Below are 27,129 nucleotides of genomic sequence, written 5' to 3' on the forward strand. Positions count from 1 at the left end.
CGCGATAACCATTTCCACGATTTCCAAAACCACCACGACGGTATTGACTACCGCTGCCGTTGTCAAACCTCTGTGCAGAGTTGTTGTTAGAGTTGTTGTTGCGAGTAGAAAGAGCAACTTCATTTGTTTGAGAACCAGCAGAAGCAATTGTAGAGGATTGATGTGAAAGTAGTGCATTAACTCTCTGCTCGTGCACAAGCAGGCGTGCCCGCAAATCATCAAAAGATGGTGGTTTCTCCCGGTTTTCAATTGCATAAACAAACGGTAAATAATTTGGTTCATGTTGCAGCCCATTAAGAGTGCGGGTTACAAGCTCAGAATCAGAGACAGAATGATTAATAGCAGCAAGTTTATCAGCAATCCCCTTAATTTCAGCAATGTATTCTTCTGCAGAATATGTACCTTTCTTAATACTTTGAAGACGGTCACGAAGATAATCAATACGGGCTTGAGATTGTTGTTGGAAAAGAGTTTGAAGAGAATCCCAGACTAGCTTCGAAGTGTGTAAACCAAGAACATGAGCACTAGTTCCAGGGGAAAGAGTTGCCTTTATACAACTTAAGAGAAACTGATCGGTTTTCATCCAAATCTTGTAGTCCGGATTGATTTCTTCCTTTTGTGTAGTTTTGTCTGTCACTGATTGTGGTGGTGCAAGTGTGGAGCCATCTACATAGCCAAGTAGATCATTGCAAAGGAGCAGAGGCATAAACTGGTCACGCCACAGGAGATAATTCTCTGAATCTAGTTTTACAGAAATATGATTTGATATGTTTGTGATGGGAAAAGAAAGAGTAGAAGAAGTGGACGCCATATGAAAATAGGATTAATAGATTGAATATTGGAGAAGAAGAAGAGGAAGGTATTGGAAGATGAAGAAAAGAAATATTATTGCTCCAGGTGAAGCTCTGATACCATGAAGAAGAATGGAGATGAAAACTTTAATGATGTTGTATTCACAATAACCAATATTTATACAAAAGTGTTGTGCACATAAGTCAAGTCAAGCACGTGAGTGATGGCTCACATATTCCTAACATATCCCCTAAATCTATGCATTAAAATATGGGATGTCCCACAATATGGAATGTTCCCCAATATGGGATGTTCCCCCTGGAATAAAGGGATGTGTATTGCTTTGTCTCTAATAGGGAGTAAACACAAAGGCACCCAGAAAACACACCTAATTAGTATTCCCCTAAATAAACTCATGCTTGCAACACATGATCTTTAATGTGTGCGTATAGTGGCCACGAACAACGCCCACAATATAGGGCTAGGTTTATCATGGAGAGCTGTGTGAGAAGATTGACATGGAGGTGCTAGCTATAATCCTTTTGTCTTCATCACTTAATTCCTTAACATAGATTACAACTCCTAATTAATTACCTTGTCCTACGCTCTTTCCGCGGCTTTTCACAGCACACCCACCTATTTTTACACTCTCATTTCCTTCAATAATTTATCTCCCTCCAATTCACATTTTAATCCCCTACCCCCAAAACTCCCTCCTTCTCTCTCTTCTTTCTCTCTCTCCCAGGAGATTCTTGAGAGAGAGAACGAACATTCCATATGTATATATAATTAATAGCAACACATATGGCTTCAACAACCGAAACCAATCAACCCCGCCCCTCTGACCAACCTGCAACACAATCGTCAGAAGCCCACCAACCTCGAGCTGCCACTGACCCCTACCCCCCGCCAGTCGGGGGCACCCATCCGCCACCCAACATGAGCTACGCACACCCACAACAAGGATACCCCACCGCAGCACCCCCCTACCACGGGTACCACGCTAGCGCCTACAACCCTTATTACGGGGACCCCTACCACACCGCCGCCTCCTACAACCAAGCTGACGACGCCGCCAGCAGCTGCTTCCGGTGCTTCTGCATTATCATGTTCCTCCTCGTCATCTTCACCCTCCTCGCCAGCATCTTCATGTTTGCCGTGGTCCGGCCCGATACCCCGGCCTTCAAGGTCGAGTCCTTCAGCGTCTCCAACTTCAACCTCGTCCAAGGGAGCAAAGTGGTCTCCGGGAAATGGGAGGCCTCCATCTACGTGGACAACCCCAGCTACAGGATGAAGTTGGACATAGACAGGTGGGAGACCTCCCTGTACCACAAGGACAACTTTCTCGCGATGGGCTCGGTCATGCACTCCATGAATCTCGACTCTCGGGCGAAAGGCACGATGCACATGAAGATGGAGACGTACAATACAACGGCGAGCAGCGCGGTGGAGGACATGGAGAAGGAGCAGAAGGAGGGCGGGAACGTGAGCTTCAATTTGAGGTTGACGCTTTCGTACGACATGAAAGCCAGTGGTTTTTGGTATAATCACTACAGTAACTACAGAAGTGGGACCCTCCGGGTGAAATGCTCGGATTTGAAGGTGCCGCTGCCGGCTGGGTCAAATACTGGGAGCGTGCCCGGTGGGAGCTCGAAGACATGTGATACCTCCGATGGTTTCTGATTATTTAGTCATAGACGAGAAATGGGTCGGAAATTTTTTGTTTGGTTATCTGTCTCTCGGTCTGATTGACTTTCTTCCCATGTCTCTCCATATGTGGGGATTGTGTATTTGGTTAACTTATATTAGACGGAGTCATATGTTTATGATTTTAGAAACCCTTAAATCTGTTAATTTTACTGTAGAAATTTTTTTTAAACTATTTTTTCTAGGATTTCTCGTGCTTTGTTTAATTTTAATTTCATTATAGCAATATAGTGACACATAATGACTAACTCCGAGTTTGACCGTATTTCTCTTTTCAATATTAAAAGGCATTAGTCATATTACTTCATGTTCGTATCGAATTACACAACACTAATCTAAGTTATAGAAGATTCTTAACCCATTCATTAATCATGTAGGATGAACTAAATGCAAAATTTCTCAGCTTTAACATGAGTTAATTACTCATTCTTTAATAAAAACATATATAAAGTTGATATTCAATTGAATATATTTGGATAAATTTAGCTTTTGTTATTGCCCAAATACTGCACAATGTGATCCGCGATCGTCCCTTCATGTCAATAATACCAATTCATAGGCGAACAGGGTCTAGCTCACTGGAAAGTAACCTTGATAGGAGAATGATTATGTAGTTTAGACTATTATCACTAACATTAGGATGGGTATTACACTAATTGTGTTTTTTCCTGGTGAAAAAGCTTCATTAAACAAGTTGACAAACATTCATAAAAAGTGTTACGCCAGATACAATATTATTCCCAAAGCAAAGGCCACCAGAAAAACTAATGATGAAGTACAAGCCCAACAAACACCCATTTGTCCATTTAAATACGCCAAATGGGGCAAGTCTTGAATGAGCCCAACAAATAATATGGGTACACGGGGGCGGGTAACCGCGAACCCGAACCCGCCTCGCATAAGAAACAGATAGGGACAATGATGAGCCGACAAGTGTCACCACCGTAGAAGGCGGGGAGAGATTCCTCAGTACGGCGCTTCAACTAAAGTCTACGCCCTCTGCCAAACAAAAAAGAATACACAAAAACAAAAAAGAAACAAATATCTCAAAATGGAGCCGGAGATGACAGCTATTATTAGCCAATTAATTAATTAATTATCTGCTAAAACACTTGTAATTAAATACAAAACAGAATTACGCGTCATTTGCCAAGCAATTCTTCTATCAACAACAATCAAACTTTAGTTGAAGGCAACTTCGTGCTCTCAGAAATCTTATTTTTTTTTCGCATAGTGTCTATCTACCGACCAAACACCTCCTCCTCTCCCTCTACGCCTACCTTTTTTTTTTTTCATTACTTCTCTGTCTCTTGGAAACCAAAAACTCAATTAGCTCTCTCCGCTCTCAAATGGCTACCTCAGCAGCCGGCGCCGATGATGCTCGTAACAAGACGGTAACCGGCTACCCAGTTGAGCCGGGTCAATTCGCAGCCGGCTACCCAGCCGCCGGAGCCTACCCCTACGTGGCCCCACCGCCGCCTACTCAAGCCAACACCTACCGGCCCATGGGCCCATCTCCTTACTACGCCCCTCAGCCCACTGGGCCCATCGCGCCCAATAGGCCCACCCTCCTCTGCCGCCTCCTCATTGCCGCCGTCGCCGTCTTCGCCATCATGTCCCTCGTCTTCTTCATCGCCTGGCTCGCCCTCCGCCCCCGCCTCCCCGAGTTCCGGGTCGAATCGGCCTCCGTCTTCCCGCTCAACGCCACTGGCTCCGAGCTCACCGCCACCTGGGACCTCACCCTCCTCGCCAACAACCCCAACCACAAGCTCAGAATTTACTACGACAGCATCCAAGCCTCACTCTTCTACCGCGACCATTCCCAGCTCGCCACGACGTCGTTGCCTCCCTTTGTTTTGACCAAGAGGAACCAGACGCGTGTCGGGTGCAAGCTGGCGACGGTGGGGGAGTACGTTGGCAATTACGTGGCCAAGGGGATCTCCGACGAGAGGGATCGTGGGTCGGTGAGGTTCGGGCTAGGAGTTTTTGCTTCGGTTCGGTTTAGGTCTGGATTGTTCCAGTCGAGGCCTCGCGTGTTGCGGGTCTTCTGCGAGCGGGTCGATTTCGAGTTTGCCCAGAAGAATGGGACGGGGACTTTGACGGGTCAGTCAAGTCCGTGTGTGGTTGACTTGTGACTGTGAGTATAATTAGTCCATTGGATTAATACAAATTGGTAAATGCTATAATTAGTCTGTGTATGATTTTGGGTTATGGAATATAATTCGTGATCTTCTGAATCCAATTTGTCTCTGTTATTTTATGCTAGCTAATAATAGTATATTTTTTCAATTATTTTATTATGATTTCTACTAGTTTTCTTTGTTTTGGAGGTAAATACCATTTTCCCCGTTTTGCATATGCTGTAGGAATTGGCATTTGAAGTGTTGAGATGGGTTAGATGATAATATGGGACATTGCCACTTTGGGCTTTGTATTTGTGTTAGAATAAAGAGCAATGTGATTGTTTTTAGTGTTCTGGGGCTTTGTCATTGTGATTCAAACTCCAGAGCCAGAGGCTGTAGGGTATTGAGTGTTGCTTGGTGAAGCTTTAATTGAATGTTGACTTATTTGGTAGAGATGCATAAATGAATTCTGAATGGATTATAGGGTTTTCCCTTGAATGCCACTTACCATAGCACACAGTCACAAGGAAAAAAGTAAGTGCGAACCAACCATAGTTGTCTCCAAGCTTAACATTTGAAGAAACTCATCCCTATTGTTTGTTAATGATATCAAACCACTGTTCATGCCTTCAAAGATTATGCGCTTGAGAAGAACGATAAAGACTTTTTTTTTTAAGCATTGGATTTGTGGTAGTGGCTACTAAGCCTCTATGTTAGGATGTCTGTTTTATTGTGCTTAATGCTGGTTGTAAGTCTAGGGTTGTGATTCAAGTCAATAGTATTGCAATAGTACAAGGTTTTCCTGGGGAAGGGGAGCTTGGTCTACCAGGAACTAGCAAGTAGTGTGATTTTACCTATGTATTGAGAAATTGTTTATTGTTTTGCCCTTGAAGAATTAAAACGAATCTCTCTACTTACTTCGTCATCTTAGAGGTCAATTCTTTTTATAGGAGTTTGGTGTTATTTGTTCTCTCTCTCTCCCCTCATAGGATAACATCATAATGTTTATCTTTTCAGACTCTGAATTTATGCTCATGTAAATGTGGTGTTGAATGTTTGCTTCTAATGATCGAATTGTGCTTTAGACACTACTGTACGAGTAACGATTAAGAGGAGTGGCTTGGTAAAGAATGTAGTTGCAGTTAATTTGACTTCCAAATCATTTCTACCACAATGTTAAATTTCATAGTGGGTTATGATTTGGGTTCAGTTGATATATGATAATAATAGAGCTGTTGTCAAATGTAAAGTCATTCTCTTTCTGATTTTGTATTTACTCCTTTCTTGGCTGCCTTCCGTTTAGGTTTTTTCCTTTGAAACTCAGCTGCATGTCTTCTCGTAGGAGAAGAAACACCAAACTTTTGTTCTGGCAACATTTTAATTACGTCATACTGTATTGCATGTTTTCTCTTAGGAGAAGAAAATCTAAACATCTGTTCTGGCTTCATTTTAACTGTGTCAATAAGCTGTTAAGTTGGCCAAACAGGGCACTTTTTATGTTGCTCTGTACTACTATGTCAAAGCTTGCCTGTATTAGCTTTCACACTTTCAGTGTAGTTCTGATCTGATGTAGTTGCTTTGTTATTGTTGAAGTTTTGATTTTGACAAATTCAGAATTTTGGGCTCAGAAGCCATGCGAGGTTGGTGATTAGAAAAGGGGCATTGCTCGTCTTGCCCTATGCGTTGATGTTACTTGTTTTTAATACTTAAGAGAAGCTACTATGTGCTTCTGAAGCCTCTAATCATGCTTGAATTTTAGTGCTGGTTTTAAACTATTAATCTAGTGATGGCAAACACTGTCCTTTTGTCCTTGATGCTGAAGTGGTTTTAGTTTTACTATGATTTTGATGATTTCATTTCTGATGTTTATAGGTGTTAGAGGTTAATGCGTGTTGAGATTGTTTGTCCACTCTTTTATTTTCTGTTTGTGGTTGAAACTTGAAACATAGAATCAGTTCCTATGATTGGTGACATAGTTGTAGCTCATCAGGTGATTCATATTTTCCTAATTTTAAAAGAACTTTTTATTTTAAAGGTCCTTTTTAGTGACAATTTTGTATTTTACTTTTAAGCTTTTCTTTAACGAGGTAGAGGGGGAGAGGTGGACGATTCTTAGGAGAAAGGTAAGGGAAAAAGGAGAGAAAAAATACTTCAAAAGTTCTAAAAAGTAAAAAGCAATTTAAATGGCTTTTAGCTTTTAGCCTGTTACTTTTAATTCTCCATACTTCTCCTGTCTTGCTCATCTCTTTCATCTCCTCCATCACTTTAATTTTCTTTAAAAGCTGTTATCAGGCAAGCTTTCACTCTGTGTTTTTCTTTTGCTGGCATTTATGTAGTAGGCTTCATCTATTAAAGAGTAATGATTATTCAAGGTATGAGGCATCAGTTTCAGTTAGGCGAAATTAGGTTTTCAACGAAGAAATAAAGCCCTACAAGTTCCTCGTCATTACTTGCATCTACTTTGCTTTTGAACTATTCCATCATCAGTTCAACAATTGATGAGTAGAATTTGGTCTTGGGTGTATTGACTTGAGATAGGTTGAAGATGTATTTAGCTGGTCCATGCTTAGAGCTCTGATTTGCTGGCTGAAATGGTTGAACTTTTGGAAATCTTCTTCTCTATTTCACCGGCTGTACAGAATCACGTGTCTATCTCTCTTGTGACGTGACACCTTAATGACCCTAAACTCGGACAAGAAAGAGTCCAATCCCTCCCTCCTATATATAAGTATTAGCAATTGGATAGGTATCTTTGGTTCCACCTGTTGTTTAAGTAAGGAGGCAGTGGGATGAAGTGGTTGCTTGGCCGACAGAGCTTTTTGGGGTGGCCTAAATAACTTTATGAAAACCTATGTTATGCAGATGGCATTGGCAATGGAATTATATATAAACCAATAATACTTTGATGATATCTTATAAACATGATAAGATTCTCGGACACGATAAAGAGTGTGCATATTTGTATATCTCCAGTTGGACATGATTAGGACGCTGGTGGATTGAGAGAGATTGACGTTGATTTTTAATATGCATGTAAAAGTAATTGTGTAAATATCTGGGATTTTTCTTCATTTTTTTCTTTTTTTTTTCTTTTTTTTTTTTCTCTTTTCTGGCAAGATTTATGGCCCCGTGAAGAAACAGCATTGGAATCGACATTCTGTGTCCAAATTAGAAACGTGTGAGGGATGAGGCATGGTTGTCCTTTGTCATTTTCAACTGCTGATTGGGACAATTAGAATGTGGAGGGAGCCATTAGATTGATGATTGAACATAAGAAACTAATCAAATTATCTGTTGTGAAGTTTACGTAACAAAAGACAGGCACATTTCTACAAGTCGTCCTACTTGCAATTGACTGATTTCACTTGACCAAAAGGTTGGGATGGCAATTTTTCCCGTCACACCCGATCTCCACATGGATCCGTCCCGAATGGGATGGGGATTGAGGTTCCCACCCTTTCTCCACCCCCATCCCCGTTCTAAAACTATCATATTAAAGAATGAGATTGATAATTGTTTTGTTGACTCCTAAATTTAAACTTTTATGAATGGGACAGGGAATTCGAATATGATGAAGAAGTCGATATCCGATAGGGTTTGAGGAGGGAATGTGAATATAGAACTTTTATACGGGGATGGGGATGGGGATGGGGATGAGATCGACATGCCCCTCCCCATTGCCCTCCCAGGCAAAAGACAACACGAGGTAGAAGTAGAGGTACTAGGAGTAACAATTATTTCACAGAAACAAAATTACACTGCAAAGCATTAGAATTTTGTTAGGCGTGTAACTTACCACTAAGCTACAAACCCAACATTATCCCAAACTTTAAATTAAGTTGTTTGCATCTGTTTCTTCCTTTGTAGGCGAAATAGTCCTCTAGGAGGGTGCAAAGGATAGGAAGCTTCTCTCTGGCCATGTGATGGCATGTGGAAAATACGTAACAAAAGGCTCTACTTGGTGGCGTTTACACCTGCATCATTATTAGTGTGCACCATTTTATATTTATATTCAAAACTCAAAGCAATGCATGAACTGATGCAAAAGCAAAAAAGATTTAGGGGCTTTTAAGATATTTCCATGTTGAGTCGGTTAGCTTGGCAAGTCAGTTTGATCTTAAGGCTTTCCATAATTCATTCATAATGTAGGAAAACACTTAAAAGGAAAGTGATTGCTGCATAATTACTTATGATAATTTTGATCTCCATTTAAAGGAAAGTGCTTGGATGATCCCCTTCTTTTTTCTTCTCAAAACTTGCTTTCAAAGTTCATTTTCCATCATATTCCAACTCCTTTTCTTCAAGATACTTCTACCATCATAAATCATAGATGCATCCAAATGACTATTTAGGGTTCATTGGCCCATCATCACCCACCATTAGTTTCACTTTTTTATTAATAGGGTGATCAATTACCCCTCAAACCAATTCAAGACAGCTTAATCAACCCAATTAGATAAAGTCATCATTTTGTTTGCTACCAAGAATTTTATCCCTTTCTTTCACCTCCATGTCTTCTCTTCCCCACTTTTCTTCTCATTGTTTTTGGAACTTTTTCCTTCTTAGAATGACCCACCAATCAAAGGGTTTCTTTCTTCTCTCTCCCCCAATGCTTTATTCCACCACCTTTTTGTTTTTGTCTCTTTCATTAACCCATGGTTACCAGAAAGAAGCATAGCCACAGATTCTAGTCAGATTTTAGCAGCAAAGCGCATGAAGACAACAAACCAATCCATTGGGTGCAAGTTGCATAGAACAATTTTGGCTTTGGGGATTCATATTAACCACTAGGGTTAGGTTAAAAGTTAATTGTGATTTACTTAACAGAGATTTAAACAGGAAACTGGGATTTGGTGGTTTCAAAGAAGATCTTGTAGGGACATTTGTAATTCCCGAAGTAGGGATAAAGAATCAGCATGAATGTCAGTGCAAGTGCAGAAGAGAATACCTTTGTGTGTGTAGAATCTAGTAGGCATAGGCCACAAACAACCCCACCCTTCTTTATGGACATTTGGGGGATATCCTTGGCTTCTTTTTGCGGCTTCCATGTTTTGTAAAAGTGCTTTTACCCAAGGCATTTTCTTCTTGTTTTTATGAGAGAATTGAGAGAATCCGCAGCAAAGAATTTGGTAAAGGGCCTTCTGCATTCTCTGGAAACTGCACCAAGTGTACTTGGTTTCTTTGGCCACAGTACATAAGAGATGCAACAAGAGGAAAAAAATAAAACAATCAAATAAGTTCAACAGCACCAAGTACCAAATAATTGAACTTCAACATGTCTATGAGTAAGGCTCCAATGATTCAAATTTTGGGTTTGGTCGTACCGAAACAGTAATATTCTAAAGGGAAATGCACCTAAGATCAAATATTTCGAGCCGGCTTCCGTGGAAAATTCAGACTTTCTTTTTTATGTTGCAATCACATAAAAATATAAACTGAGGTTCAATAGCTAAATACATGGCAATTGAATCATGAGCTGAGATCATAAAGAGCATACAAGTATACAAAGTGGATGCCATTGTAGGTGTCAAATGAGTGAAGAAGAAGAAAAGAGTCATGTGCTTTTAGGTGTGCCAACTAATATTATCTTTCCATGGTATGATCTCAAGTCTCATCTGGATGTTGTTTTCTTCTCTTTTGGATTTATAGATGACAACTCTTAATATATTATTAATTTGATAAAAATATGTATATATATATATTAAAGAAAACCCAGTCATATTTTATACTGCATTTCTTTTTTCTAATATTATAACACTTAAAGAAAACCCAAGTAAATGACAAATAGTGTATTAGTATTAGATACCTCTCACCATTTAATAATGCTAAATTAGTAGAAAGTTAGTCTTTTTTTAGCTGTGTTTCTTTCTTGCTGTACTAATTTGATTCAAGACTTTTCTGCAAGTGGCCTATGTCAGAATTAGTTATTTGATTTCATAAGCCTTGCCAGAATTTGACTCTGCAACAACCAATTTCTAACCCATGTGTCTTTAAGCCAAGAAATAAGACAAAGTAGGCCCTTCTAAAGATATTCAACTTTTGTGAATTGCTTAACTTTGAGCAAATTGATGGTGCATAGAAGAAATTGGATTCCCTATTTTTTTCTTCTCACTTGCTAATATCTAGTCATTCTGTTGCAAACGACAATAACTTTCATGAAATGAAAATTGTTTCATAGGAAAACATCCAAATGGTTAAGAACTTAAAGTAAGTTGATGTTTGTAATATATTTTAGAGAGAACAACAAAAGGAAAAGAACAACACTTTCAGAAAAATGAAGAGAAAATGTTATATTTTGATTAAGATTATTGACATGATAACGAGAGATTCACCTCAATTAACGATTCATTGTCCGTACACATATCAATAATTTTCATCTAACGTAATCTTGTTCCGCAAGCTTCTATCACCATGAGAGAGAGAGAGAGAGAGAGAGAGAGAGAGAGAGAGAGAGAGAGAGTGTATAAAATTAAGAGGTAGATAAAAATTGGTCATAGGTTTGGTCATTGGTGGTTGAGGAGACTTTTAGAGCTTGATGTCGATACTAAATGTGTGAAAGAACACATCATGGTCATTGTTCATATTCACACTTGCCAACCGACATAATCAATTTCTAGTTTCTACCATCAATAATGTATTGGAGAATAGTTTGGTTTGGTGCTTTTAACTAAAATTATTACATGTATTGAAATTATTGCTCTCTTTTTTTGTTGCCCACGTACCCTTTTACCATCTGCTGGGAAAGTGCAGCTAACCCTACTTTTCCTTGATAAAATTAAATAAATAAATAAAACCTTTCTTAATGTTGTTTTCTAAGTAACATTTTAGGATTTTTTTTTAAAGCAAAACAAAATAATTAAAGAAACAAAACTGATGAAAGAAAGGCTAACAATTTTCTTTCTGGGAAAGCAATATTGGGTTCTTTATGAAAAAGGGTTTAAGCTTTTAATCAAGCCAAAGAAAGTCTTGTTTCTAATTCATCAGAGGTTATGAAATTTTCAACATATATCCACATCCAAATCATGTTTTTTTTTCTTTTTCTCTTCTTTTTTTTTTCCTTTTATGTTGCATCATTGTTAGGCTTTTAGGCTTTAGGCTTTAGCTGGTGGGAGAAGTAATATTCTGGAACCCAGAGGTTTCCTCCGTCATGATAAGTGGGGCCAAGTGGTTGCAAGAGACGTGTCAATTAGACTTTTCCCATGTATCCGTATTCAATCGGACGGTGGTGAAGAGACTTGCTTTTCCAAACACTTTATTCAAGTCACAATCGGCCCCATTCACATTCTAAATTCTAGTATAGAAAGAAATTTTAAAAAATATGTTATTTTCTTTAGGCTTTTGGTCTTTCTAAGTTGATTAAGAAAAAGCAGTGAGCGTCACCTTTTGACTAAGCGAGCACAACACAACTGAGGGTCATGGAATAATACAATCATATTAAAACTCATTTATGCAAATATGAGTTTAGTGCTAAAGCGGTTGTGCTCCTTACTCACCTAAGTTCGAATCCTCTTCTTTATAGTTTAGTTTAGATTAAAGTAGAATATCGCTTATATAAAAATAAAAAATAAAACTAATTTATATTAACGATGCAGATAGATGGCAGACAAATATTAATGAGATTTTATTGTATATAACTATATATCTTGAAGCTAATGCCAAGAGCGTATTACTTGGATCAGGTTTTGAAAAGAATTAGGGTTTGAGCAACAAGATCTTGCTTAGTGACTTGAGCCTCTATAGTTTTATTTAATGGACTTTAATATTGCTTAGTGACTTGCTTAATAACTTGTTTTGAAATACTGAAACAATTAATGAGGTTTTTGGAGAGAATTATGAAGAAAAGATATGAACCAGCCACTGAGATAACATGTGGGTGAGCTCGACAAACAATTTGAACCCTGTTTGTTGAATAAAGCCAAGCATAGAAAACGATTGGTCTTAACCCATCACACCATATGAGCATCTTAACTAGGACACATCATGCAATAAACAAAAACCCAAATTTCATCTAAGTTATATTTAGATCAAATCATATAAATAATAAACCTAATTAGAAGCTATAATTGATGAGCCTTGTCAAGTGGGACATGATAACATAAGGTATTTGTGTAATTTAATTGGTTAATGCCCATAGTTATGATTGAGTAATAAGATAACCCAAACAATGCCTTGGTACTGAAAATTGATGGGACACCCATTTCCACTACCTTGCTACACTACCACCAGACAATTCAAAAGCAACCAAAATACTCACTAAAAAATAAAGTTATGGGTTAGTGACGGTTAACGATTTACAGTATTTGGTTCATTGTAATATTAACTTTAATAGAGAGTTACTCGTATAAAAAATAGAGATTCAGAGTAATTTTAGAATGAGACCGTAATCTAGTATTAAACAATTTTTTTTTGACACGAATAAAAAACTAATTTTCCTCATAATTAGTGAAAGAAACATGAAATGTCTCTAAACACATTACACCTACTTTGACATACTTGCTTTTCCACCATACATACATGATCACATAGATCATCATCATCTTCGTTATAAACCATGTAATATATACCCCCACACACATCCCCAACCAAAGCTCATTTACTAGAGGGTCAACTCTCAAACCCAACTCCAACCATCCTTCCTCTCTCTCTCAGTCTCCCTCTCCGTCGCAAACTACCGCGGCCGCTACCATGTCTTCCAAGGACTGCGGCCAACATGGCCACAAAAAGTGGCGGAATAGGTGTCGCCGCTGCTGCGCTGGGCTCCTAATCTTCAACTTCATCCTGCTCGTCACCATCCTCATCGTGTGGGCCATCCTCCAGCCCTCCAAACCCCGCTTCATCCTCCAAGACGTCACCGTTTTCCAATTCAACAACTCCGTACCCAACGTCTTCTCCTCCAGCTTCCAGGTCACCGTCTCCTCCCGCAACCCCAACGACAAGATCGGCATCTACTACGACAAGCTCAACATCTACGCGACATACCGTAACCAGCAGATCACCTTCTCCACGCTCATCCCGCCGGTGTATCAGGGTCACAAGGACGTCAACATCTGGTCGCCGTTCATCTACGGCACCAACGTCCCCATCGCGCCGTACAATTCCCTGGCGCTGGACCAGGACAAGAATGCTGGGTCCGTTTTTTTGCTGCTGAAGATGGACGGCAAGGTGAGGTGGAAGGTCGGGACTTTTATCTCGGGCAAGTACCATTTCTACGTTCGGTGCCCCGCTTTTATACCTTTGGGCCCGAAGAACAACGGGGTTGTGGTTGGAAATAACGCCATCAAGTACCAGCTGCTGCAGCATTGCAAAGTGAGCGTGTGAAGAAGATGGACGGGAACTGGAGGCTAAATGTTACCGTTAAGTAACGCCGAGTTCATTTTCTTTAATTTTTCTCAAATTTCTTCTTCTTTTTTCTTCTTAATTTGAACTTTTAGTTGGAGTCTTGCGTCTGGTTATATAATTATATATACGCTTTGGTGTTTTGAATTGTAAATTTTGCTATAGAATAAAAACGGAGGATTATGATAGAGCGTATAGCAAAATTACAGTCGGTCGGTGGTAATTGATTTTAAATTGTATAATTTTAATTTTTAGTTTATTTTATATAATTCAATAATCATGCAATTGGATATAAGTGGAGGTTGGGGTGTCATTTTCTTTCAATTTATAGTTTTTTTTTTCTCTTCTAATAATTTTATTTTCTTTTGGGGAATTACTTAAATAAATGATGTCAATTTTGTATTCCTCAAGCTATATGGACTTCATCCTTCCCCCTTCATTAATTTAGTTGTAGCACTTAGCTGGAGAAGTCTTCGTCATCAATTTAAAATTTATAAATTTATAACTTTTACAGAATTCAACTTTTTTTTTATTCCCTCACATGGGATGAGTCTTATTTTTTTTTTAAGAAAAGAGTTGAATTCGATTGGCCTGAGAATGGCCGGAAGCTAAGGAAAAGGAGAAGAATATGAATGAAACATACATGAATCAGTACTAATGCAGTTATATTGAATGTGATGAAATGTTGCTTCCATTATTTACGAGTGGTCCCACTTAGGAAGGTTGGTGAATGGGACCTACATGGGCTTCATAGGTTTATAAAAGAAACATACAAGCGATGTTAGGGCAAGTAGGGAAGAATCGAACTTAAGATCTTAGGTGCATGCATTGATAAACCCCTTACTGGATGGATGTAGCTAAAATTGGTGGAGCTGTAGTAGCTAGGGTGGGGATTATTAGGAATTTTGGATGCGTTGGTTTTGGGGGTGGGGTTTATTTATCGTCTTCCATACGGTGGTGTGTAGTGGTGGTGGTGGCGGTCGTTTTCACCCCCCCTCCTAGTCAGAATTTGCTCTTTCTACCTACTAATAATGGAGGGATGGAAAGGGACATTTTTGTTTTATGAATAAAAGTTTTCAACATATGGCTCTCATAATATGTGACATATTGTTGAGCTAAGGATATATAGAATAGAGTGAAGAGATAAAGAGGGGGGTGGTCTGTGTCAAGCTCTGAAGCTCCATCACACGATTGCGTGCACAATGCGTCAAAAGCAAGCAGACAGAATTATATTGGGCGCATTCATAAGATTTTGGTAGGCATTTTGATGAGTTCAAAATTATTGGTATGATCAATTAAGATTGGGATACGGAGGAGTTGGTGTGCATGTTGATTTTGTGTAGTTTTTATCACAGCTGGCATGGACAATTTTAAATATATAAAACATGGAATTGGATGAGGAAATGAAATAAGTACGTTGCATATTATATATATATATATATAATTGTGAAACATATCGGGGTGTGCAAGATTCAATTCAATTCGCCCAAATATATGGACAAGTTGAAATTTCAAAGGCCTGTCTCAAAGGGGGGAATTGGGCTGCCTGGCCATGAAACGCTTACAAAAACCATCAAAATGAAAAATGAAGCAATAACATAAAACAAAATTTTCATGTTTGGTGGGTGGCTTTGGTAACATATTAGTTTGATATGGCGGACCAACTTAAAACCCTAAAAAGTCTAGGGAGTTGCCCTAATGCGACTTTCAGGTTAAAAGTAAGATGGGGTCATCTTATTAATTCCACCATGTCTAAACTTTGGGAGGCTTCCTGGTTTTAGGACCAAAATATGTAAACAAAATAACTTCACATGCCAATAGCAACGCAACTGGTGACACACTCGTGACAAAATCTCATGACTCGGGAAGCACAACATGTCCCAACAAAAATAGGGTTTCATTTCTTCCCTAAAAAATAGTAGGTTCCTGGCATGTTTATAGAGAGAAACACCGTCTATATGCTTATGCATCTAATGAATTTAAGTGATTTTAGGGTCTGTTTGGATGAGGGATTTGGACTTCCATGGGATTTATGAATCCACATGGGCCAAATGCCTTGTTTGGGAAGTCCAAAAGTATGAACTTCATAAATAACTTGGGATTTGAAGGAGGGATTTGGAAATCTCCACGCTTGAATGCGAAGACGACCCCAACATGGAACCACAACCAACACCAACCACAAAGTAATTAGCCAAACAAGGAACTTTACTAATCCCATCATTTTGAAGTCCCTCACATTAAAATCCCATCATTTTGAAATCCCTCATGCAAACACAACCTTAAACAATTTTCTCAATTGATCAAAAAAAAAATCAATTTCCTCAAAAAATTATTTAAAATCGCTTATTTAAAATGATTATTAATCTATCCAGAATACTTCACAAACAAACTCTTAATCTTGAGGTCGGTTGCTATGGAAATCTTTTAACACTAATCAGTGCGGATAACAAATTACCTTTCGGTGTTTTGGGCTATAGTGCCTTCTGCTTCAAGCTAGGTTTTGTGATCTGTAGGCCTCATGAAATTACGGATGTGATCTGATGGGCCAAGTTGGGCCAGGCATGGATCCATGAAGATGCATCGTTTATCCCACGAGTTCTGGTTTCTTTTCTTTGTTTCGAAACCCTAAATTTAAAAGTCCAAAAAAGTTAGGCCAGTTTTGATGAAAGAAAATCTGAACGCATCCATTTTAATCATGTGATATTTTTCAGGACAGGTGGACAATACAGCGTTAAAATAGTCATATGAAGACATAGATCACTACATGTCACATGTGATGATGTCAATGGTTTAGACTTGGCCGTAAAGGACTGTGAAACAAGTCATCTACGAAAACTTTATAGATAGACTTTGGCCATGCATGGTTTTTTTAAAATTCAGTGTCATATCTGTGGATTTGCATGAAATTCAATTCAACAGTGGAGATGGATGCGTCTCAACACGGTGTCTTTTGGCGGTGACAAACAAAACGACAGAACAACACACATAACTTAACGAAGTTAGGTCATCAAAACTGTATATTATGCTCGTATATGTGTGAGTTGAACTCGAAACATTCTCTTGTTAAAATGAATACACCTACCACTAAACCAACGGCCCGTGTATTTGGTGTACTTTTAGATGAGCATTGTAGGAGATGCAATTGGATATATGATGATAATGTGAAACAAAATGGATTAAGGTTAGACATATAGGTGGCCTAATATAGTTTTATAAGTTTCTTTTTATGTTTTTTTTTTTCAAAGCTAGCCGTCACACATGGCCGTTAGAACGCTTTTTTCCTTTTTCCTTTTCAAATCTCTCTTTCATTTGAATTGTAAGTATGAATTGTTTAATCTTCTTTTTTATTTCTGCCCTTGTTCATCAAAATTAGCTTCATGAAAATGTCAAAATGGTTAACAAAATATTGTTATTTGCTCTCTTTGTTCAAAAATGTATTTACCATTATTACATATGAAAAAGAAGTTGGTGTAGTGAAATCATAGTTCAAGTAGTTAAGAGAAATTACTTTTATATCGTAATTGAGGAATACAAACCCAAATTCTAATTAATAAATATTTAGAATTGAAGTGATGATCGGGTTCTTTTTTGTTTTTCCTTTCAAAATTTGGTTTGGTATTAGTTTTAATATTTAAGATTTGGTTCGGTGGAGGTATTAACTTTTGTAACCTCTTTGTCCTTTTGGGGTATAATTATGATTATGAAATTGAAGCACGATAGAAACAGAGGGAGGCAAAAGTCAAGCAAGGCCAACGGAAGCTACCAGGAACCACCTGCCTAATGCTTCAAATCACCCCATCCCCATCCCACACGGTGAGTATTAAGTCCCTCAAAAAAGACTTCCTCACAAAACCACTGAACACACCCCCCTTCCCACTTCTAAATCCGACCTTCTAAAGCAACCGCGTTTTTCATTTTCTTATCCCACCCCACCCCCCACGCGGCCTTGCCGCATTCCTTCCCTTATCATACAAAAATACACACCAAGATTCCTAATCCCACCCATATTCCCCCCTTATATATACCACACTTCACCTTCTCCATCTCTCATTCTTTACTCTCTCTCTCTCTCTCTCTCTCTACCCTTTTGCTTATAATTATAATTTGATCTTTTCTCAATTCTCTCAGCCATGTCCGAGAAACAAGCTCATTTGAACGGGGCCTACTACGGCCCCTCAATCCCACCCAAATCCCAAGCCTACCACCGCCCTGGCCGTGGCAGCGACCCTCTCGGCTGCTGCTGCAGCTGCATCTTCGGCCTTATTTTCAAGCTCATTATGACCGCCGTCGTCATGGTGGGGCTGGCCGTTTTGATCTTCTGGCTCATAGTCCGCCCCAACCGCATCAAGTTCCACGTCACCGACGCCCACCTCACGCAATTCAACTTCTCCAATGACAACACCCTCCACTACAACCTCGCCCTCAACGTCACCATCCGCAACCCCAACAAGAAGATCGGGGTCTACTACGACCGCATCGAGGCCAGGGCCATCTACGAGGACCAGAGGTTCAGCACGTTCACCTCGACGACGCCCTTTTACCAAGGGCACAAGAAAACGAACGTGGTGAACCCGGTGTTCCAGGGCCAGCAGGTGATCCCGGACACGAAAGCGCTCTCCAAGTACAATGAGCAGAAGAGTAGTGGGGGGGTTTACGAGATCGACGTCAAGCTTTACCTTCGGGTTCGATTCAAGTTCGGATTGATCAAGACCGGCAAATTCAAGCCCAGGATTAAATGTGGGTTGAAGGTTCCTTTGACTCAGAATGGGACCTCATCAGGTGGCACTTTCGAGACTACCAAGTGTGACGTTGATTACTTCAAATCAATCTAAGCTCCACAGCTTACCACTTCATATATCTTCTTGTTGATCCAGTCTTAGATTATGATCTCTTGGTTTTTTTTTACTATTCTTTTGTTTCTTTGGTTTTTGTGCTTGTGTTGATCCAGTCTTAGATTATACACTACAGAGATGATTATATGATTACTTTTGTGGGTTTTGATACCTGCGTACGTTACGCATGTTCATAAATAAAATAGTGAGTTTAGTAGTTCGCCTTCTGCTTTCCATGATGGTTATAAAATTGATGTCTTTAGAAAAAGATAATCCGCCGCTTAAGTCTTCTGCCATTTGCATTTCTTTGGGAGAAAATTTAAAAATAATAAAAGGACCACTTCAATTGGGGATGGCCTGCATTGACTAGTTAGAGAGAATACGAACCGTTGTATTTTAAAGTATAATTCAATCAACGGTTATCAATCACTCTCGCATTCGCTCTCACATTAGCTGTCTCTTTGGTCGCTTATGTGTCACATGGGCTGATTTTGCTGGAAGAGAAGACCACACATTGTGGATAGAACATAGTGTAAGATTCCTCCTTGTTTGTACTAAAAAAAAGAGATGCTCCTTACCTTTCTGTCTTCAAGGACCGGATTGGACAATAGGATTGATTTACAAACTTATAATTATAATATTCACATGGGAATTATTTATTTTCTAATTGTTTTTTAAGCCCAAAATATCAACGTAATCAAGGATCAACTTAAAAATTTAACATAATGAAACAAAGATCTGAATCTTAAATAATATGTACATTGGACGACGTCGCTTAATTACAACTCCGTAAACGTGGTTTGGTGGCTAACTAATCTATCACTTTGCAGAGCAGTTGTCATTTGTGATGACTCCTTCAACGGAAATTACGTGTAGTGACCGGCAAAGAATGTGAAAAGCCGTTTGAAATCTTCACCCTCCTTATTGAAATATTGAGGAACAATTTTCTGCTGCTATCACATTCATATTATTGGTCAACTTGCCTCTATGTCACACTCTTTGGTTCCATATAAATGAATAAAACAAAGTGATCTTAGCTCAGTGGTCTGCGTTTTGATCTTCCATGGCATCGTATATGCCTGTGAAAAGGACAAAATAAATCAGAAGATTGTGATATTGATGCTGAAATGAAGGGTATAATAGACTATGTACACATTACACGGTTGTGCCTTAAGGAAATAATACTTAAGTTACCTAGTTTTTTTTTTTTATTTATTTATTTTAGTGACCAAATGATTTGGGGGGTGACGTGACAATATGTTTTTTGTTTTTTTCGATACAAGTGATAATCTAAATAATGAGAGGGAAAAAAGGGGGAATGGGGGCAGAGGACTTTTCACACACACGCATTACCATTGTGCTATAGGGGTTTGAACTTTAGACCATTAGCATGCAAATCAAGACACTTCTCTATTGAGTTAGATCTCATTAGCGATAGTATGTTCTTAAAACTAAGTAAACACTAAACGTCTAAACCCAACCTTACTGATCAAGGGATGAGCCCAAATACCTCTGGCTGACCACGCCCGGGACCCAAAGTATTCATGAGGTTGGAACGGAAATGCAGGAAATAAGACCACCCATTTTATCATATATCCAACCATGCGGTGGGAAAAGCCCAAATCATTGTTCTTCAACCTTGCTCAAACCAAATTATGACTTGGCCCAAAATGTATAATAAACTTAGCCGAAAGAGTAAATATGATATTGAGGAACACTTAATTGAAATCTATTTCAAAGAAAAGGCTAAGAGCTCGATTGAGAGTGATTTTGAATAGGCCAATGATCACTTTTATGGAAAATTACTTCTCCATATAATCACTTTAAGTTATTTTATTAAAATGATTTTATGGATAAGCACATGAGAATCACTTAAAATAACTAAAAGTTTTTTTTTTTGGAGAAGCACATTGGAGGTGTTTCTTCCCATAAGTGATTTTGGCATATCCAGAATAACTCCCAAATGAGCCCTAAATCACATTTTCATCAAATTAATCACTCACCGCTTCTTCAGCTATAAGTTTGCTAACCATGTTGAGGTGAATGGACATTTCATCAAAGAAAATATTGAGAACAAAATCGTCTACCTACCCTTGTGAAATCAGAAGATCAGTTAGTGGATGTCTTGATTGAGACTGTCTCTACACGAGTGTTTCATAACTCACTTATCAAGGTGGGCATTGCCGCATTGGTGATATGTATGTACCAACTTGAGGAGGAGTGTTTACATGAGTTAACCTAACAAATCAAGGTGATTTATTTTCTAAGTTAATTAGGTGATTTATTTCCTCTTTTTTTTGGTATAGTTGACAATTCTTGTATCATTGGGAGAGATATTCTCCTATTTAATTCATGTATTGTAAAGCACATATGTAAAATACTATATATCTCTTTACGGAGAAGAATAAATCTTCCCAAAATATTCAAACCATATTCATATTTAGCATACAAGTCCCTTTGCCTTAGAAACAACAAATATATAGTTTACTATACTATTAATGGGGAAGCTTTTTGTTAGTGTTCGTAACTTTGTCACATGGCGTAAGTAATTCATGTGTTATACATAGAGAATTGATTTTCTCACTATCCTTTGTTGGAAATTGTTGTTTCCACTCATCTTTTGTCGACTTACATTCCCTTATATATTATTGTAAAAAGTATTAAAAAAAAACAATAAAAAGTATAAAAAGTGAACAAAAGTAAAGTGACAAAATCAGCACCATAACTTATACCATAAGTTAGCAACTATAAACACAAGTTCATTGAGATGACAGCAAAAACTAGAGGTATTTTCACCAACGTCTATTCATTGCATACTTTTGCTTTCCATCCATTTTTGTACTAAAAAGCATCAGCAATCAATGATCACCTAAACCGCTACACTTGCCATGCAACTACATTAATTGAAACCCAAAACTTAAAACATAATGCTACCGGTTGCCCCAAAATTAAAAATTAAAAGTTAAACAAATTAAACACCATCGTCCAATATTGTGCTTGCTAACACGGCAAGATCATCGCTTGACCCGACAGCCCAAGCCCAGGACCCTACCCGGACCTTCTTTATTACACGCTACAAGTCTCACGACCGGGAGAAGGAGACGGAGTATAGTACGGCGGCGAAGCACAAGGAGTCGAAAATGGCGTCGTCCCCTCGTCCACCTCTACACTCATCACCGTCACAGCTACGTCCAGCACCACCGTCGTCGTCGTCTTCACCTCTTTCTCCGCGCACGACGAGTGCGTCGTCGTCTCGGCGGAGTCCAGAACCTTTCTCTCCTCCTCCTCCTCGATCGTGAACAAAACCCTTGACGACACGCCGTACAGTGCCTGCTGCCACTTGAACACGTCGTCCACGTCAACGTCGACGCTGCTGTGGTGCTGTGAGTGAGGCGGGTTTTCGTGGTGCCCGATCCGGGTCTGAGACTGAGACTTCCTCCTGCGCCGGAGGAGGAAGAAGAGCTGGGCTGCTAGGGCTGCGAGAATGGCCGCAAACACTATAGTGAGCGCAGTCCCGAGTTTGCTAAGACCACCATTCATGTGTCCGTGGGTATAACTTAATGTCTGCAAGCTTTGTGTGTAAATGACTCTGTCGGTTTTTTCAGTGTTTTAAGTTAACGGGTGGTTGACCCGCAACCGGTTGTTTACCGGGAAGGTAAAGCGAAGAAATGCGTTTGAAGAGGATGGAGGAAGTGTGGTTTAGCAGGTTGCCGGTGGATGAATGGATAAAGGTTTTGTAAAAAAGAGAGTGAGTGTGAGCTAGGTGTGAAGGAAAACGATGTTTTTCCTTGGAAATGTGGGTGGGTGGGGTGAAGAAGAAGAATTGTGGACAGGATCCGAGCAAGGAAATGTGTGATGGCGTGGGAGTCGAAGGAGCGCTGAGTTGGAGTTTGCATTAAAGTCTGAATTAATTTGGCGGTTGAGTTGGGGGGCTTATCTGGTGTTTTGTAATTTGCTACCATTTATGATGTTGTACAAAACACCTAAAAGGCCGCTACTTCACATTTTTTGGGATGCCAAAGGTCCAAGAACTTTTCAATTTCGTGCGTTTTTATCATAAAATATCTACGAGGTTCAATAAGTTATCAGATTTAGAGGGAAATATTTTGATTTTGATTTTAATATAGATAAGCAAGTAGAATTTGAAGAGTAAAATTTGTTTTTTGTTTTCAAAACGATATTGGAGGATGGAGGAGTTGAACCTAAAACCTCGGGTGCAAAGATAATTATTCTTAATCACTTAAACTAAAACCACCTTTCAAACTTCGCTTCTTCGGCGGAGATCCTTTAGAAGTATCTCAGCAATTGGGGTGTGAAATAATCACTTGGGCCTTTACATTTCCATTGATGACTGGAGTCTGCTGGAGAGCAGTACCTGGGCTGGTTGCACCAGACAACAAAATAGCAACCTGATCTTTATTCAATTGAACCCAATTGCTCACAGATATTTAGTTCGGCATTTTCATGCTAACTTTGTAAGAGGTTGTGAGCCCATCATCTTGGGCCTACTTCATTCCAATGCAATTGAAGGGAACACTTCATTTTCATCAACAACAGTGCTTGTAAGCAACCGACATTATTGTTTTCTTCAAGTAAAATATAATTCATAGAAGATAAAAGGACAAGAGGACACAATTATTTCTCTTATTATTATTTGTTTGTTTGGGCGAATGAGGTTTAGCCCAATGAAAGAGGATTTTGACTTGCAAATAAGAGATCTCAAATTCGAACACTCATGACATAATTTTTGTGTGTGTGAGAGAAATCTCCCCTCCCCTCTAGCCTATCGCTTATACTCAAAAATTATTATTTGTTTGGTAAATAATTCATTGAATCTCTTGTTTTATAAGATTTGATTGGCTAGAAATATTTTTTGGAAGGAAAATCAATAATTTGAGTTTTCAAAATCAGAGTGTGCTATATTCTATATATGTATAAGAACAGTAAGCTTAGTAAAAGTGCAAGGTACTACATGTGTATATGTGTATGTGTAAGAAGTGTATATGCTTTTGGAAAACGACCGAACAATCATCAAAAGCATCATCATTCATCATCTCCAAAATCTAATCATCACCCACATTCTCTGGTTTATTCGCGTGTGCTTGCCCCCATCTCTTTTTGACCAAGTCCTCCATCAAAGACCACCCCAAAAACAAGAACAGAAAAGAAAAACCCTAAAAACTACATAAATAAAACAACATGGTCAATTGGTCATGGTGAGAGTGGTAGCCCCCCCTTCCTTTCTTCACCATAACAGAAAGAAACAGCAGCACATGAAAGTACCCCTTCTCCTTGGATCCCTCAATCTCATCACTTTCAAATGATAAAATCCAAAAAAAAAGCACAAAAGCACACACAGAGTGAGTGATGATCAATACAATGACTACAGATACATATTGATCTCTGATCTATAACATCTATATCTATATGTATAGATTGAGGGTCTTTTGGATCCGAGATTTCCCTTACTTTCATGCAAAAATATTCACTCAGAAGAGAAAGAAAAGAGGGATTGGAATTGGAACAAAGACAGTGACCTTATGGAAAAGAGGCCTCTGATAGCTTCAACTCCCCTTTTCTTAAAGTCTGCGAAAGCCCTCTCACTTCTCAAGCTGTCTGTGGAAACTTTGTCTCCATGCTTAGCTCCCTTTGTCTTTTCTAGATGCCAACAACGGTCTTTCTCTTTTTGTGGGTCTCATTTAACAGTCTTGGAGGGACCTTGTGTCACTTGTAGCTTGTCTTTGGTTTTTCAAAATCAAGCCTCTACTTGGTACATAAAATTGTCTGCTAATTAAAGACATATAATACACCCTTCAAATTTAATAAAGTTGAAGGTGCATGAAGGGAAATAGAAATCCATAATTACCATATACATTCTGTCTTTGGTTAGTGCTATATAGGTCAAAGTTTTAAAGAATAAACAGCAGAGTTATGTTAGAACATGGAAATCCAACTCAAAATTAATTGATAATGGAGGGAGATGTTCAACGTCTTTTGAGTACTATAATACATGTTTTCATTTTCCAATATGAGATACTCTCTCAACAAGGCAGTATTCATCTTATGGTGATTACAAAAAGGTTTCCTCAAGTAAATGAAACATATTGGCTCTTAAAGTAAGGTATAAAACTTTATTGGCTCCAATAAAGCTAAAAAGGATGTGCCTTAATCAGTATGTCTCTTATCCCACAAGGCTTAAAAACTGAAGTTTATTAGGCTCTCTCAGTAGGCCCTTTAGTGATGCACCACTTTACAATTTTGTGTAAGATCTGTGACAATGAATTTGAATAATATAAACACCATCCATCAATCTTTAAGGTCTCAGTTTCTTTTTGAATCGAGTGTGTAAGGAGATGATTGGACAATCAAGCATGACTACTTTGCTTTGATAAAAAGAGAGTTTCTACTAAGTTTTGTGGATGAGTTCCAACCGTAGATTTTGAAATAAATCATGTGCAACTGATTCTAGCATTCTTCTCGATAAGAAGTGTAATTTCTTTTAGAACACACTTACTTTTAATGACTAAGATACTTACTTTTAATGACTAAGATATTGTCATGTGTTCAATGAAATTGTCGACTAAAATTCAAAAACGCCAATTGGCATGCAAGTCGGGGCCAGCGGGTCAAGGTTTACACCCAAGCTTAAGGATAATAAGCTTGCGCGCAGGCCCACATAAACCTAATTAATTCAACCCAAAAAAAAAAAACCACCAATCATCACAATGTTTGGGCCTCCCTAATACGTGAAACCTTCATATTCTTTCATAAGCTGTGCATGAAATTAACATGCACGTCAGACTATTCAAGCTGTTAATCCTCAAGCGAGAAATAAATAGGATTCCATAAGAAAATATATATAAAAACACAAACATTTGAACTGAATTAATTCAGTCTCGTCCCAATCAAAGCGTGAGCCTTTACACAGTGTCGTGTCACATAAGTACTCTCTTTCTCAGACCCATGAACCATTTCTAATACCGATGTTTAATTTTTCTGTTGCACTACATTTGACAGCTTTATGCTTGACGTCGTTTACACAAAAACAGTAAGCCATTGAGAATACTTGTGGTAGGCAAAGAAAGCTAAACCCTCTACTATACTATAGTAATGTTTTATTTATCACGTGATCTACTGTTAGGTCACGTAATAAGAGAGATAAATACATAATTCTTAGCACGCAAATGAAATGGCATTTTGGTGCACCTTTTGCAGTCAAATTATTCAAATAAATATGATCCTGAAATTGGCCTAGTCCTTTGTATAGGGAATGAACCCCAAAATGCGCTCCATGTGTTTTTCAGTGGCATGACACGTTGACACATATGCATAATCAAGATTACCGACTTGATCCCTTTTCATACAGGCCCTCCTAACAGTGGAAAAAAAGTTGAACCATTTGTGTGCCGTACAAAAAAGATGCATTGCACAGATGATCAAAGTTAGCCCAGTAAGGAAGGGTGAGAAATGGCAGCCACCCACAAGCAGTGAAAAAGAGAACAACTTTGTTTTTCAAAAGGGACACCCACTTTCTGCTATTAATTAGGACTTGTTTATTTACTAAAGATACTACTTTATCTTGCTTCCTGCTTTTGAGGGGAAAATTAGATTCCAAACAAACACTTACATCTTAATAAAATAATTCAGTGTGTTTCTGACATGGATATCATATAGCCGATCGTAAAAGCAAATGATTGAGGACTTAGTTCACATCCCGTAGGGCAAATTAATTGTATATACAACATATATCTGCTTCATTATTCAACAGATGAGGATACATAATTGCTCAAAATAAAATATATAATTTCTTCCAAGTGATATAATCAAACTTAATTATATTTCTTAAGGCTTAAGGATTCATCAGATAACCGGATTAATTAATTTGTTGAATAAGTTAACATTAGTTGCTAGATTCCGAGCCAATTTGATTTTACATGCTTCATCTCTGATGTTAATACTAAACTTACACACACTACAAGAATTGACAATTAAATTGAGTGAAGGGGCATATGATTTAGAAGAAAGGCTTCTTAAAGTGATGTTTCTATTTGAAGGTTCAAATAGAAACCCCCTTTATTCTCAGTTGTCATCACTTTATTTTTGGTCATGGACAACAAAATCAAAGGAACTAAATGTGTTGTTACCAGAAAATAAAGTAAACGTGTTGGGAGCAAAGTTGGGCAAAGAAGAAAAACGAAAGATGGAAACTGGAAACTGGTAAATGCAATGGAAAATATAAAAAAGGCAGTCTAAGATGGAGGCTTCTTCCTTTCAAGTTTGGAACAAAGTAACAAAAGATAAGTAAAAAGTAAAGGAGAATATAATAAATATTAAGCTGG

The 27,129-nt window shown here is 38.5% G+C and overlaps 4 protein-coding genes across 4 annotated transcripts; 3 read left to right on the plus strand and 1 right to left on the minus strand.

Annotated features, from left to right (window-relative positions):
- The first annotated feature begins 3,572 nt into the window (after positions 1–3,572).
- LOC110759183 (NDR1/HIN1-like protein 26) lies at positions 3,573–4,791 on the plus strand. The gene has a single exon (XM_021961218.2). It carries the CDS (start codon positions 3,849–3,851, stop codon positions 4,632–4,634), a length of 786 nt encoding a protein of 261 aa, XP_021816910.2. The 5' UTR covers positions 3,573–3,848; the 3' UTR covers positions 4,635–4,791.
- Positions 4,792–13,191: 8,400 nt separating this feature from the next.
- Positions 13,192–14,146, plus strand: LOC110759143 (NDR1/HIN1-like protein 1). The gene has a single exon (XM_021961176.2). The coding sequence runs from the start codon at positions 13,308–13,310 to the stop codon at positions 13,938–13,940; it is 633 nt and encodes a 210-aa protein (XP_021816868.1). The 5' UTR covers positions 13,192–13,307; the 3' UTR covers positions 13,941–14,146.
- Positions 14,147–17,865: 3,719 nt separating this feature from the next.
- LOC110759151 (NDR1/HIN1-like protein 3) lies at positions 17,866–19,011 on the plus strand. Its single transcript, XM_021961188.2, has one exon. The coding sequence runs from the start codon at positions 18,089–18,091 to the stop codon at positions 18,788–18,790; it is 702 nt and encodes a 233-aa protein (XP_021816880.1). The 5' UTR covers positions 17,866–18,088; the 3' UTR covers positions 18,791–19,011.
- Positions 19,012–21,552: 2,541 nt separating this feature from the next.
- LOC110759137 (uncharacterized) lies at positions 21,553–22,648 on the minus strand. The gene has a single exon (XM_021961171.2). The coding sequence runs from the start codon at positions 22,328–22,330 to the stop codon at positions 21,857–21,859; it is 474 nt and encodes a 157-aa protein (XP_021816863.1). The 5' UTR covers positions 22,331–22,648; the 3' UTR covers positions 21,553–21,856.
- Positions 22,649–27,129: the final 4,481 nt, after the last annotated feature.

Source organism: Prunus avium, chromosome 7 (genome assembly GCF_965620075.1).
Source record: "Prunus avium chromosome 7, drPruAviu1.hap1.1, whole genome shotgun sequence".
Classification (NCBI taxonomy): Eukaryota; Viridiplantae; Streptophyta; class Magnoliopsida; order Rosales; family Rosaceae; genus Prunus; species Prunus avium.